This window comes from Apostichopus japonicus, chromosome 16, assembly GCF_037975245.1.
Source record: "Apostichopus japonicus isolate 1M-3 chromosome 16, ASM3797524v1, whole genome shotgun sequence".
Taxonomy (NCBI): domain Eukaryota; kingdom Metazoa; phylum Echinodermata; class Holothuroidea; order Aspidochirotida; family Stichopodidae; genus Apostichopus; species Apostichopus japonicus.
In genome coordinates, this window is record NC_092576.1 from 34,118,110 (window position 1) to 34,133,708 (window position 15,599).

At 39.1% G+C, this 15,599-nt stretch overlaps 1 protein-coding gene across 3 annotated transcripts; it reads right to left on the bottom strand.

Moving 5' to 3' along the window:
- Positions 1-157: 157 nt before the first annotated feature.
- LOC139982595 (uncharacterized) lies at positions 158-15,553 on the bottom strand. Of its 3 annotated transcripts, XM_071995523.1 has the most exons (11): positions 15,335-15,553; positions 12,027-13,795; positions 9,955-10,111; positions 8,572-8,743; positions 7,175-7,268; positions 6,010-6,284; positions 4,226-4,411; positions 3,326-3,563; positions 873-1,147; positions 795-811; positions 684-734 (listed from the first exon to the last, which is right to left on the bottom strand). In XM_071995523.1, exons 2-9 carry the CDS (start codon positions 13,727-13,729, stop codon positions 886-888), a joined length of 3,087 nt encoding a protein of 1,028 aa, XP_071851624.1. In that variant the 5' UTR covers positions 13,730-13,795; positions 15,335-15,553; the 3' UTR covers positions 684-734; positions 795-811; positions 873-885. The 3 variants fall into 3 exon arrangements, with proteins under 3 accessions (XP_071851625.1, XP_071851624.1, XP_071851623.1); XM_071995524.1 differs by lacking the exons at positions 684-734; positions 795-811 and adding an exon at positions 158-628; XM_071995522.1 differs by lacking the exon at positions 684-734 and having other exon boundaries at positions 738-1,147.
- Between the last annotated feature and the right edge of the window lie 46 nt (positions 15,554-15,599).

Sequence of the window (15,599 nt, forward strand, 5' to 3'; positions counted from 1 at the left end):
GATACATACACAAATGTTGAGACTAGTGGAACACTAGTAGTTGTAACTCGGAGTTTCACACGTTGAGCGATCATCAGACAACTTCAGAGTTGTGTGACGATCGTTCAACGTGTGAAACTCTGAGTAACAACTACTAGTGTTCCACTAGTCTCAACATATATTTCGCTCTATCCACAGGACATAGAGCACTCTGCGCCAAGATAGACGCAAACCAAAAAACTTTACATACATATATACATATATGTTTATGTAATCATAACACATAGAAGAGCTATCAAGCCACCCACCAATTAAACTTTCATTTCTTGTTTGAAAACATTCCAGAAACAGCATTTATTTCTTTCATGGAATTTCATCAAAACCGGAGAGAAGGGGGGGAGTTGCACATGTAAAAATTGAACAATTAGACAGTTCAATATAGACTTGTTTGTAAAAGTTGATCAAGATAAAGGACAACAGACAAACTAAAATCTACCTTTTCTATAGAAAGGACAAAAGTCAATGTACATGGCTCATCTTTCTCTAGACAGAATGTTACGTCACCTTTAAGACATTAAGGATTCATTACATGGGTGAGCTGGAGATGTGGATATATTTGCAGATACGTTGAGGGTGGAAACATTCCCACCTCAATGGGTGAGCTGGAGATGTGAGTATTTGTAGATACGGTAAGGTGGAAACATTCCCACCTTAATGGGCGAGCTGGAGATGTGGGTATTTGTAGATACGTTAAGGTGGAAACATTCCCACCTCAATGGGTGAGCTGGAGATGTGGGTATTTGTAGATACGTTAAGGTGGAAACATTCCCACCTCAATGGGAGAGCTGGAGATGTGGATATTTGTAGATACGCTCAGGTGGAAACATTGCCACCTCAATGGGAGAGCTAGAGATGTGGGTATTTGTAGATACGTTCAGGTGGAAACATTCCCACCTCAATGGGTTTCTCCACCCATGTTCCAGCTTTTCCTTTCCGGAAGAGATACTTCATAAAGTCCTTAGCTTTCTGAAAGTCCTCGGCGGTCTTCTTGATCTGATTGTACGTGTCTGCCTCATCGGGCAACGGTCTGTCATAGAGGGCGCTCACCTCCATGAATTCTTTTAGTAAATTCATCTTGGAAAGTCTTGACGGGAGGACTCCTTTTATTCTGGAAGAAAAAAAAAAAAATCAAATTAATATTGATTGCTGTTGATTGATGCACTCGTGTCATCTAACAATATCACACATCATTCAACAAACCACGCATGTCTTGAGTTCATACTCTTCAAAGTAACCTGGCATAGTGGTCTGTCATAGTTACTGCATAGTAATGTCATGGTCAATGCATAGTAATCTGCCACGGTTACTGCATAGTAATCTGTCATAGTAACTGCATAGTAATCTGCCACGGTTACTGCATAGTAATCTGTCATAGTTACTGCATATAGCAATATGACATAGTCACTGCATACTAATATTGATTGATTGATTGATTGATTGATTTATTTGTTTTATCACGTGAATATATACAATGTGACAGGAAGTCCTCTAAAAAACCTTCAGATGGCTTAACAAAGTAGAGGACTCCCTGTAAAGAAAAGGAAAAAGTAAACTAAGAAAAAATGAACATGTTCAATCAATAAGATGCAATAATTTTTTGAATAAAGTTTCTTCTGAATGATTTTGCAGAAGGTTTATTTGTAATAATGTCTGATAGAGAATTCCATGTTTTGATTGTACGTGCCCTTAGTGATAACATCCCCATTGTAGAATTATACCTGTTATAATGTGCATTGCCTGAAGATCTGGTATTGTAATGATGAATATCACTGTTACATATTAAGTAGTCATTAAAAGCATTTGGTAACAGTCCATTCCATGCCTTATAAGCAAATGTAGCAAGGTTAACCCTAATAATGTCATCAGCTTTTAACAACTTAGAACGCTTAAAAAGAGGATTTGTGTGGTCCCGGGGTTTGACATGTGTTATTTGGCGGACTGCTCTCTTCTGTGTAATACAAATGGGATTCAGATTGGTATATCTAGTACCAGACCATATGTTACAACAATACGTAATATATGGCTGGACTAATGTCTGGTAGAGAATCTTTAATATGTGTTGTGGCAGATAATGCTTAAGCTTAGCTAAAACACCGGTGTTTTTATGCAACTTTTCTACAGATAGTTGTAATGTGGTCACACCATTTAAGTTCATGATCTATATATATGCCTAAAAATCTAGTACTATTGACTTGTTGTAGTCTTTTACTACCCATAGTAATATCAGCATTATATGTAAAATTTTTAGAAGTATTAAAAACTATATAGTTTGTTTTATCAACATTCAATGATGATTTGTTGCCAGCGAACCAGTCGCTGAACTTGTCTAATTCAGTTGATACTTCAATATGAAATAAAGGTCTCGATTGTAATACCAAGAAGATATTTGTGTCGTCAGCAAACAAAACAACTTTAACTTTATCAGAAACATTGGTAATGTCATTAACATATAAGATAAAAAGCAATGGACCAAGTATAGAGCCTTGTGGCACACCACATTGGATTCTCTCCGGTTGGGAATGAGCATTTTTGTAGGATGCTATGGCATGCTAATCTGTCACAGTTACTGCATGGTAATCTGTTCGTCAAAGTGACTTACAAAATTTTACCAGCAGTAATACATACCCTAATTAACTACTCATATAAAGTTGAAAAATAATTGCATATTTTTTTATTTTGACATTAGCGCTATTCCAACTGCCTTTTTGTTGTGTATATGGACAGCGTTCTGATTGCAAATGGGTGGAATTTTAAAAACAGGCTCTTCAAAGCGGACGTGAAATTTTCAAACAGAGTGCTGAGAAGCAAATTCAATGATGATGATGATGGTGATGATGGTGGTGATGATGATGATAAAGATAGGGATGATGATGATAATGATAGTGATGGTGATGGTGATGATGATGATGATGATGATGATGAAGGTGGTGGTGATAATGATGATGGTGATGATGATGATGATGATGATGATGATGATGATGATGATGATGATGATGATGATGATGATGATGATGATGATGATGATGATGATGCCGATGATGATGATGGTGATGATGATGATGATGAAGGTGGTGGTGATACTGATGATGGTGGTGATGATGATGATGATGATGATGATGATGATGATGATGATGATGATGATGATGATGATGATGATGATGATGATGATGATGATGATGATGATGATGCCGATGATGGTGGTGGTGGTGGTGGTGGTGATAACTATGACCATGGCTATTACTATGACAAAGTTTTGTGCCTAACCCTTAAAATGGTTTTACCATACCTGCCAACGGTACCGTCAGTGACCTCTGCATTATCACAGCCAGCAAACCAGTTCACGCTGAATTCTTTAGTCTTCTCTGTTCCCCTCGGTGGGTCAGGTGATGTCACATGACCAAGCTGGGGATGGTTGATTCGGTAGCCCAGAGGCAAGGCATCGCTTGCATCATCGATGGAATTTAAATAATGATCCATCCTGCAGCATACTGCCCTCGCTAAGTGACCATGGTGATAAAGAGCACCTGGAAATATACAGGAAACATGGACTTAATCTATAATATTTATAAATATTACACAAATTAAAAAAAAAACAGCATAAATACAGCATATACAGAACATGAGATTTAATAAATGTGTTAAATTTTCTCTCTATTTGTCTCATGTTGTTGAATATATTATATATACTTATATTAACATGGCGTGCTAAAACTGAATACTTATATTTACATGACATGCTTAAACTGAATTTGAATATATTTACATGACATGCTAAAACTGAATATTTATATCTACATGATATGTTAATACTGAATACTTTTTTACATGACATGCTAAATCTTAATAGTTATATTTATATGATATGTTAAAACCGAATAGTTATATTTATATGACATGTTAACACTGAATACTTTTATTATATGACATGTTAATACTGAATACTTATATTTACATAACATTTTAATAATGAATACTTAATTTACATGACATGTTAATACTGAACACCTATGTTTGTATTTATAAGACATGCTAAAAGTCAATATACATATTTATATGACATGTAACAACTGAATACTTATATTAACATGACATGTTACAACTCAACACTTATATTTACATGGCATGTTAATACTGAATACTTACATGTACATGACATGTAAATACTGAATACTTGTAAGATATTTACCGAGTGTTAAGGAACTGAGGTAGACCGGCTCTATGAAGTTACTGAGCAGGCTCCCCTGGAGTCCCAGGATGTTCCACCTGCAGACCTTATCACTGCATGACATGGTACGGAGCCTCTGCTGGTTCTGAAGTATCGCATCCCACGTCTGGATCGGTTGCTTCTCCTGGATGGGTATAGTCCCCTCACCTACAAGGATGGAAAAGAAAGGAAGCCAAGTTATGATTCGATTTATGACAGAGTTAGAGTATTATCGCTGATGTTACTCATCCCTAGAGTAAAAACACAGACTTTACGGCTTGAGAACGTTCGCATCCAGTGCACCGTGCCTGTGGAACTCACTTCACTGGGGAACATATAAAAATATACAATACTGTGAACGGTTTTAAAATCAGCACTCAAAACGTATCTCTTCACCAAAGTATATGTTATTATTGTTATGTTAAGCGCTACAAGAATTATTTCATAGTTTGTTTGGCGCTATATAAAAGTTATGTTTTATTATTATGAATGTTGAAAAGTTTTACCATGGCAGCCGTAGCCATGGCAATTGAGATAGCCACAATCAGTTCCAATGACTAACTGACTGTTACCATCTCATCCTACCTATAGAAGAGATGAGATGACAAGAATGAGAAGCTATAAATGAAGTGCAATTTACCAGAATGTTAGCAAACAGGGGAAAGGGGGGGGGGGAGAGTGAAGGTTCACTGAATAAGTGAATTCTAAAAACAGAATCAAACACGGTTTATCTGTTTGAGTGAGTGAGTTACTAAAGTCACTATTTGTATGTCCTTTTATATTAGAATAATTTTCTGTTCCTAATCTCTCTAAATCATTACAAGCCAGTTGGAACAACTTCCTAATGCTTATATCACTCTGTACTGTCCTCACAAATCAGGCTTCAAAGCACACATACTGACAGTACAAACAGTTCCTTACCTTTCTCTGATTCTTATATGCTAATACCAAAGGAAACTGTCCTCACAAATCAGGCTTCAAAGCATTCATACTGACAGAATGAACAGTTCCTAACCTTTATCTGATTCTAACATGCTAATACCAATCTAAACTGTCCTCACAAATCAGTATGAACAGTTCCTAACCTTTATCTGATTCTTATATGCTAATACCAATTTAAACTGTCCTCACATATCATGCTTCAAAGCACTCTTACTGACAGTATGAACAGTTCCTAAACCTGTATCTGATTCTAATATGCTAATACCACTCTAAACTGTCCTCACAAATCATGCTTCAAAGCACTCACACTGACAGTATAAACAGTTCCTTACCTTTATCTGATTCTAATATGCATATACTAATCGAAACTGTCCTCACAAATCATGCTCAAAGCATTTGTACTGACAGTACAAACTGTTCCTAACCTTTATCTGATTCTAATATGCTAATACCAATCTAAACTGTCCTCACAAATCATGCTTGAAAGCACCCATACTGACAGCATGAACAGTTCCTAACCTTGATCTGATTCTACTATGCTAATACCACTCTATACTCTCCTCCCATATCATGCTTCAAAGCACTGAAACTGACTGTATGAACAGTTCCTAACCTTTATATGCTAATACCACTCTAAACTGTCCTCACAAGTCATGCTTCAAACCACTCCTACTGACAGTATGAACAGTTCCTAACCTATATCTGATTGGAAACATGATTATTCATACTGCTCATACTGACAATACGAGTGCTCTGAAGCGGGGCATGACACTACAGTATAGAAAAAAAAGAATTTGTCCCAAACTGGGTGAACATTACTTTACCTAGTTCCATCTTGGTCCTCAAAAGTCCCTGAATATTTTTCTCCTGAGTCGGACAATGGTGGGCACGTCCAGAGAAGTCCAGATCGGCCTGCGGTCCTTCTTCGTTGCCCTGGTTGTCGGTCCAGGAGAACTGGGCCCCGTCACCACAGGGCGCTGTACTGATGTACAGGTGGAACGTGCACTCATCTCGTATCGTCAGTTTACCCGACGGACTCGGCGAGAGAATGCTCTTCTCGGGATTACTTCTGTAGATCTTGAGTTGTCGGTAAAGGTACCTTGATTAAAATGATTGAATGTGGAAATAAAATCCAGAAACAGTTTAATTATTGGGGGGGTTGGGCAGTGGGTGTAGAGGGAAGCAGACACACACATGCTTCCTGGTCATGATGATGAGTGGTAAAACTGTAAAAATCAAGACTCTTTGCCCACAAAGTGCTAGAAAGTTGGATAATGTCACTCATGCTAAACAATTTAAATTTCACAAATCTTACATAAAAGTATAGATAGCTACATTGAGATACTTAACTGTCTACTTTAACAATCCTAAATATCTAGCAAAACTTTAGGGAATCAGAACCTTGACGGAAATGCTACCGATGGAAAGTCCTAGCAACTTTGTGGCGAGCTTTAGTTTGGAACAGATACTGGAGCTCCTTTGGCAAAGTGAATACTGAGATGTGAATAATGAATTCAAAGTAGATGACATGCCATATATCGGTGTTGTGGCGGAGTGGATAAAGGCAGTGGCATTTGAAGCAATGAGGCTTAGCAATGAGGAAGTTCCGGGTTTGATACCCGACCGGGTCATAGTTAGGTGGGTTTATCATCCAAGACAATCTACGGTTTTCCCATCTGAAATGACTTTCTAAATTGGAAAGATTCCAAAATTTGAGTTAAAATGTTGAACTGGAAGCCACCCGACATGTAAGTTGTAATACACAAGCCCTTGCGGGTTTCTCCCACATCTGTAGTCGCTTAAGTGTTGTAAAAATAACTGCTGTCCAATTTTATTTTTATTATTATTATTATGATATATTATTATTTTTATCATTATTTTTTTATTATGATTATTATTATTATCATTATTTTTTTATTAAAATTATTATTATTGTCATTATTTTCTATTATTTTTATTATTATTATTACGATTATTATTATTATATACCTCATGAAGGCCCTCCTCGTGACCACCTCTGCATGTGAGTCGTGTACAGTCTGCCCCTCCAGACTCAGTTTATCACCGGTCACACATCTATTGCCTGAAACAGATAGAAAGAGAAATCATGATGTCGGGTCTAAATAATACCAGTTTTACCTATTGAATGACGGATACCAGATGTGCAGATTGTGGTCGTGGTGTCATTGAACCTGACTACCATGGTCCTCTCTCAGGAAAAAAAAAAAAAAATGTAAAGCAAATTTTATGTTAAATGGACCAAAAGGTGCATTCCAACAGGAATATTTAGGATAAATAAATATATTGTTTTCTGATATCTTGCATCCAAACCCGCAAAGCTGTTAAATCAGATATTATCACAGAAACTTTCATTGTGGATCCAAGATGTTAATATGTGTTGCAGAATGTGGCAGTGGTGTTGTTAAGCTGACTACCATGTTAAGATTGGGAAGGGGTGGGGAGAGAGGGGAGACCCTGCCTCAGAAATAAAAAATATCAGATGTGAAATGTTGCATTATGAAAAGTATATTAATAATATAAAGTAGTTCTATAATTAGGGTATATGGGCAAGTTAGTAATACTAATAATAATCACTAATATTTAATGTTTGTGTGAGGTAAAGGTAAGGGTGTGTATGTACACATTTTACCCCCCTGGATCAACACCTGCAATGGAAGTTAGAATATATCTGAGTTCACAGGCAGCTTCAAGGTCAATTTTAATAACAATTGATATAATCTTTTTACTCACAAAAATTACAGTCATTTATTTAATTCTTAGTAGAGATATTAACAATTTTCAAAGTTTAATTTTCTCACTTATGACCTATAATGGACATATTTTTATGCATAATTTCTTTTCAATAAAATTTTCCACACATGCCACACACCATTTTCTTCCTTTTTATTTTTGGTTTGGGGGGAGGGGGGTGGGGATGATAGGTGGGGTTGAAAAATCAACACTATGTTGACTCAGTACGTTGTGTGGATATATTAAAAACAAGAAGAATTATTTTTTTGGTATAATGTAGTATCCCTGCATTGTCGATACTTAGCGAAGAAACAAAGAATAGGAAAAAGTGTGTTTAGATTAGATCTTGCAGGTGCATTGTACATATATATATATATATAAAATTATATTATTTTTTAAATTATATTAAGATAAATATTAATATGTGTATCTTTCTTTGGTGTCATTTAAGGGGCGTCTGCTTTAACTGACCCCCGGTCCACACCCAGTCCTTTAAATAAATAAAAATCTGGGATCCACTGCTGTCGTAAATGGAGATTGTCTTGAACATGTGTAAAACATTTTGAAAAAAAAAAACACTTTCTATGAAATTTAAAATAAGAATTCCAAGGAGAAGGGAAACAGAAGTGGCTCACCTGTTCCTAATGCTATCACCCGACCGATGTCATTCACATCAGTTTTCATGATCAGCGCTGCGATTACCTTCTTGCCACTGAAGCATTCTGGGATATCCACAGCGAAGTTGTTAAATGTTTGGTGGGCGAGAGTAGCTATCTGGTCAAAGAAACTGGAACCTCCAAAACCGGGCTTTGAAATAAAAATTGGCTTATTAAAATTTTACAATAAATTTTATCAATTTTCACTCTTGATAGGATATTAACAGGAGGTACTATACTTAAGTTGAATATGATTATAAGATGCTTGATGACACTTTTTCGGAAAATCATTGGAACGTTTCATGTCCTAGTTTGAATCGACTCCATTCTTACAGTCAGGAAATTTCAATCAAGAATCATTAAATGAAGCATATGAAATTGGTGGCTAGAGTGAACCTAACATAAGTGGACAAAAAATTGGTTGTTTGTGGTGAAAAACAGAAATTATGGGATTGTCAAAATATAACCATTATGTACATTAGTACAGTTGTAGGAGATAAACATAAAAACCAGCCGAAACCCTGTAATAGTTTAAGTAATGAGTTTATAATATATAAGAAAATGAATATTGGGAATTTTTAGACAATGAAAATAGCATAAAAGGTTATGAACAGGATTCACAGCAGTGACCTGCGATTACTACTGAGCTATCCAGGCATTAGTTGATGGTGATCCCTCAGTTACCACATCTTCCCTGAGGGTGCTAGCCAGAAGCTATATTACCCATACCATGAAGGCATCACACCACAATTAGAGTAGTGCATGTCAGCCTGAGAGCTTAATCGTTGGAAAGTAGCCCTCAAAAGAAAATAAAACTGTTAGCAAACTTCTTATCCACTAGAGAGCCTGTGTAGGAGAATGCGTAAAAGTAAGTTGGCCTGACATTTCGATCCTAGCAGGATCTTCTTCAGAGGCTGAATGACAAGTAACAGTAGCCGAAGGGACAAATACACACACAGAATACAGACAGGTTAATAAGCATGGTGAACACAAAGAGATGGATGTAAGGGGATTAGTAGAAAAAGGATTAGTAGACAATTAGTAGCTGAGGGGAAAGTAGCCCTAACTGTGCCCTACTGTATTGACTATAGTGGGTATAGGTACATGTCAGTTGAAAACTTCTATCTATGCTCTAGCGACCTTGGAAAGTGACAAGTTTAATGTGTAAGTCAAAGGGAGCAATTACTTGTGGTGCGACACCTGTAACCAGGGATCACGCCCCAGTCTGCAACCCAGAGGTAATTGATCGAATCCAGGTTTAGCCATAAATTTCTTTGCTTACTTTTCCGAGTAATGAGCTTGAGGAGCTAAATTAATTCCTTTGGAAACGTTTTGAAAGTCAAAAGGTGAAATGATTGTTACCTCACTACTTTTGGCAAATCCTGGTGACATTTGGAAAGCGCCTTCTGCCGCCAGGATACGAATGGCCGCTTCGGCAGCCTCACGTCTTCCATCTTTCTTGTTCTGGGTCACGACCGGTGGGAACTTACGCCGACCAATACGGGCTATGAAGGTGAACCTGAAGGAGAGGATTTTATGTTCATTCTTTTGTTTTAATTTTGATGATGATAAACACAAATGTATAACACATTGTATACTTATTAAAATAATAATAAATAATCATGTTTGATTTATATAGCACTTTATACCAGCGATAGGTCTCAAAGTGCTTTACAGACGTTATATTACCCCTGGTCAATGATAACCTGTCCCAGAGACAATCCTTCCAGTCGGCAGCAGTTATATACTGCGCCCAATGACAAGTTACCTCACAGGTATCCATTTAACCTCTGAGGGAGAGAAGCAAGTGAGATAAAGCATCTTGCCCAATGACACAACGTAATGAACTAGGCACTAGGCAGGAATCGAACCAGCAATCCTTGGCTCACAAGTCCGACGTCTTAGCCAATTGGCCACCACGCTCTCAAATTATTATTATTTTTATTTACGTTTACAGTCTTGTTCAAGGCCAATGCCCTCTCACACGACTTACAAACTTAACCCTGGTCATTGGTAACTTGTCGTCACACCTTCACACCAAATTGTGCACAATTCAATCAATCTCTCCTAAGACACCACAACCATGTGTCCCCCGGGGGACTTCCCATTGGGTTCAGCCACACACCGGCGCACTTAACTATATTTACAAGTTACCTCCCATGTCCCATTTATACACCTGGGTGAAGAGAGGTAATGGAGATAAAGCGCCTTTCCTCAAGGACACAACGCAATGATCTGGCCAGGACTCGAACCTGCAATCCTTAGATCACAAGTCCACTGCCTTAACCACTTGACCACAATGCCCTCTGTACAGATACCATCATATTTCATAATAGGACAAAGTAGAGTACCTTCAATGTTTACTGGCACTACATTACTATTAACTAAATTATTCCTGTATAGGGTCTGCACATCTCTGTGTGTTGTCGCAGACAACCAGACTTGAGACATTTCAATTCTTTTGCTAACTTGGAAGGCCCTCCATGGGCACACACCTCAATTTGTGTGACCTCAACTCCCCTTACAAGCCAACTCGTTTTCTACGCTCTCAATGTGCTAATCTCCTTATTGAGCCTACACTGTAGCTTCAAATTTGACGGATATGCTGGTCGTGCATTTCCTAGAATTGGCCCTCGTTTTATGGAAATCCATGCCACATGAACTCAGACATTGCTATACTCAATCAAATCAGTTTCAAGAAACAGCTTAAAACCTTTCTCTTCCAAGGCACTTCTGAAAAGTGTTACACGATATCAGCACTTTATAAAATACTGATTGATGATGAGAATGATGATGATGATGCTAAACTTACTTTCAAATTGTCTTCATTAAAGCAGCATTTTGCGTCCTTTTCTATGATTTTTCTCAACCTCACTGACTCCACTATACCATAACGACATACATAACTAGCTTATCTATTTAAATCTTACTTCAAATGGTGGCATAAAAGTCGAAAAATATGCAACTTTCAACTTTGTTTTCCTCCAAGATATTTTCCGTTGGGATCCAAATAAATCTCGCCCATAATATGAATATTTAAACACTACGAACGTCATTGACCAATAGGCCTACGTAATACAACACCATACTTGATTTGTGTACAGTCTATATGGCAGTTGTACCAGGGAGTTCCATAACAACTCCCTGGTTGTACCAACGCAAAGTCTTGAATCTATTTTTTAGCAACGGCTCATAACTAAACCTGCATCTCTGATTGGTTGAATTCAAACTAGTGGGTTTGGGGAAACTGTATGCGATTAATTTTAACTGTGGAATTTGTCGTGGACACTTTTCTAATATAAAACTTGGCTAATATCTTAGTTTGCTGTTTTGTGATTGATATATGGAAAAAACTTGATGGACATGTCAAAAAAGTAGAAAACGGCGACCAAACGCAGAGAGAAAGCAAATCACAAACCCGTATTGAGACTTACTTTGGTTTATGTGAAGGTCCTGTTGCGCCCACCAACTCCAACACAGGCTGCTGTTGTACCGATTGACCAAACTCCATGAACGCACTGATGGGGTTCTTGTTCATGACCTTCATCATCTCTGCAACGTTCACCGACGACAACGAGGAGGGCGGGGGCGCAGCTCCGATGGAAGATAACGACGGTGGTAACGACGACTGCGATATTTGGCCGATGGGAGAACTGTTCGCTGCTTCTTGATGGGAAGTGTTACCACGGTTACCTGCCGTTAGTAACAGATGTGGAGCGAGAGGCGGATTTGTCAGATGAGGCATCGATGTAGGAGTCCTCTCTTCTTCTTCATCTTTGGATTGCTTCGTGTCTCCCTGCTTACCGGAACTCCACGTTGGCGGTGCTTCTTGCACTTTACGAACATTCCCAGATTGTAGCATTTTGTGAAAGGTTGGATCGATGTCCCGAGATGAAACTGCCTTGCCAAAAACGGTTTTGCCAGGATCCACAGTCAATAGAGAGCCGACAGAAGGAATTCCTTGAAGGATTTTACTATCGACGTTGCCCTCGCCTCCAACACCTGTGATGCCAGCGCTTGTTTGAGTGGTAGAGGGTACAGAGAAACCGGGCCTCTGTATCGTATTCCACTGAAATATCCTACCCATACCCCTTCCCATACCTGGGTTTATGGGTGGTTCCCCCCTTTGGGTAGAGCAGCCTGACATCTGATGAGGAAATGTTGGGAACTGGAAACTGGTTCCCTCAGAATCCTTGTTACAATCAGTCAATGCTGTATACGGATCTACAGATCTGTTCTGTGTTACTTCCAAACTGTGACTGCCGGTACCAGGTTTTCTAGGTGATTTATAGTTAGTCTCTCCAGGCGGCCTGACTAGACCTCTGCCGAAACCGTGCATCTCCCACGGGGCCAAATTCCCTCCACTTGGCTCACGATCGGTTGGGGGCGTTAAATCCATCGGCTCGGGCATTCTGTCCGAGGCCGGGTCCTGATTTCCGCCCAAGAAATGTGAGGGAACTCGATCGAAGGTCTTTTCCATCGAGTTCGAGTTCGAAGAACTCGATCGAAACGAAACGTTCCTGGTGTCATTCAGAAAGTTATTAAACGGTGTCTGCCAAGTTTCTCGTCGTTCTTGTGACTCATCTTGATTCCATCTTGATCCCTCCCTAAAGCCGCTTCCTCCCCAAGGGTCAGGAAATGGCATATTACCCCTCGAGTTGGAACTTCCTCTATCCTGGTCGTTCGTAAAACGAGCATTTGAGTCATGTCTGGCCTTGAAGGGCCCCCTGGACCGCTTACCTCTTTTTTGCCCTGCTTTGCCCCCACCTCTCCCCCGCTTTTGGGGATAATTCTTCTGAAATGTCGGACCCGGGTGGGTACCGGGACTCGAGAGAGCCTCTTCTCCGCCTTTTAGGATTATCCACTTGGGAGGCGATTCTTGGACTTTCCGCACCCAGCCTTTCTTTTCCATGGAGTATAAGGTCGGATTAATACCCCTTTTATTCTTTATTCCAACCGATTTTGCCAAATCATTGGCTGGAAAACTGTCCTTTCTCTTAACCAGGAGGGCGAGTAATCTCTTTTCCAATTCATTGGATCCACCACTCTGACGTTGATGAGGAGGTGAAGGGATGCAGAAAGGATCCGCAGCAATATCCTCGGAGGAAGACCCTCGACTCACATCTTCCTGGGACATGATACAGCTGTACGGTCCGGAGAATTTAACTGTACGTTGTCTCGGTAACTCGTCAACCGCCGGATCCTGAATGGACAAAATATGACAATGGAATATTAAAACGGAATGACCATCCACATACAGTACTTACTGGATGATACTATACACAGTAAAAACAACCCTGAGATTACATTTTGGACTTGAAGTTGGTTAGCTACTAGACTAAATTATGTTTGATCAGTGGCATAGCCACATGGGAGAGGAGATTGGAATGAAGCAGAAATGGTTTGTCTAGCTCCCCTCCCCACATCCAAACCAGCAAAGAAATCACAGAAAATGTTTGCTTTTTCTGCCTATTTCTTGTGCATCTGCTTGCCCCACCCACCTATTAAAAAATGCATGGGACTCCACCTTAAGCGAAGAAAAGGTTAGCCATGTCACCAACTCTCTACAAATGTGGGAACAAATGGTATTGACAAATTCCACATACTGTATTTAGCATTCATTAAATGGTGTGAAGACTCACGCAAAAGAAATGTCCAATTCCAATAATCTGACCGTGTTACGAATGAGGTGTAACAGAAGGGTTCGACACCACCATCAATCACAGAAAATACACACACAGCTTGCTACCTTTGGTAATTAGACACTAGTGTACAGTCAGTACATACAGCTGCCGTCAATTCCCACAGCACAGTGTATAAACGATACAGCGATGGACATCTCAGGTCCAGCTAAAGATAACGAGGTATCAAGTTTCATTACTGTCTGCATTTTGTAGCAACACAAACAAAACGTCACTTGCAAGCAACAGAAAATTAACTTTTTCAGATGGCCGCACACGGTTTGGGGGTGAGTCTTCAATGCCTTTAAGGTTTATCTTCCTACCATACAAGGTTTGTTTCTCTTAGTGTTAACAGGTTCTCCATAGTCAAGGATGATGGTGACTGAATTATAGGCTATAAAAATCATGAATGATCTGGCTTGACTTTACATACATTTATAGAAGTGTGTAAATTATGAAAGCTTACAGTGAAGCTGTTTTCATGAACGGAAGGCCCAACTGGTAGAATTGAATTATTCTGGGCCTTTATATATATTTGTGAATATTTCCAGGATAGTTTATAACTGCATGATTGGGACACTCACTCTTAATAGAGTGACAGTACATGAAGTCCAGGGGCGGTGCAAAGAAATTGTGGACTTTAATTCACCTTATAATGAAGGCCTGTCCTAGCACATGGTCCTTTTCCAAAAAAAAAAAAGATGTTAGAAAATAGCCTTAACAATGGGTCCGATTGATGCTCACCTGGGACCTATACAATTTGAAAGCACTGTGCACTAGCCTATATCTATAGTGCCAGTGGTAATGAAATACAGTGTTCAAAATAATGAATGTTGGCAGGCATTGGCCCATAGCCAATTCGGTTCAATCTACCCATGCTAAGTTTCCTTATACAACCTTACAGGGCGCCTAGTATTTAAATAAGGTTATGGCGGTTTACTTTATGATGTAGATTTTGCCTAGATAATAACTGAAGTAGTCTGTGGCCTGATACAGTAATATTACTAGCCAAGGTCCAGGTTAGTCAATGTCATGGGAACGTTAGCAAAAGTCTTTCTTACCTGCCACTATAATAAGATATTACTTCTTTTCGGTTGATGCCGTTTGAATCTGGTGAATATATTTCCCCTCACACCTCACTTCGTTTGTACCGCCAGGTACTACGGAGCCTACCAGGGCATTTCGGGGAGACCACTAATTGTCTGTGCTGTGCAGCACCGAGTTTCGTGGCTTAATATGTGAACTACTACTAATTCACTGTAGAATAGTGTGGTGTAGGCCTACGCCGTGCTAAGTTCAACATAAAATTACCAAAGGGGAATCCCG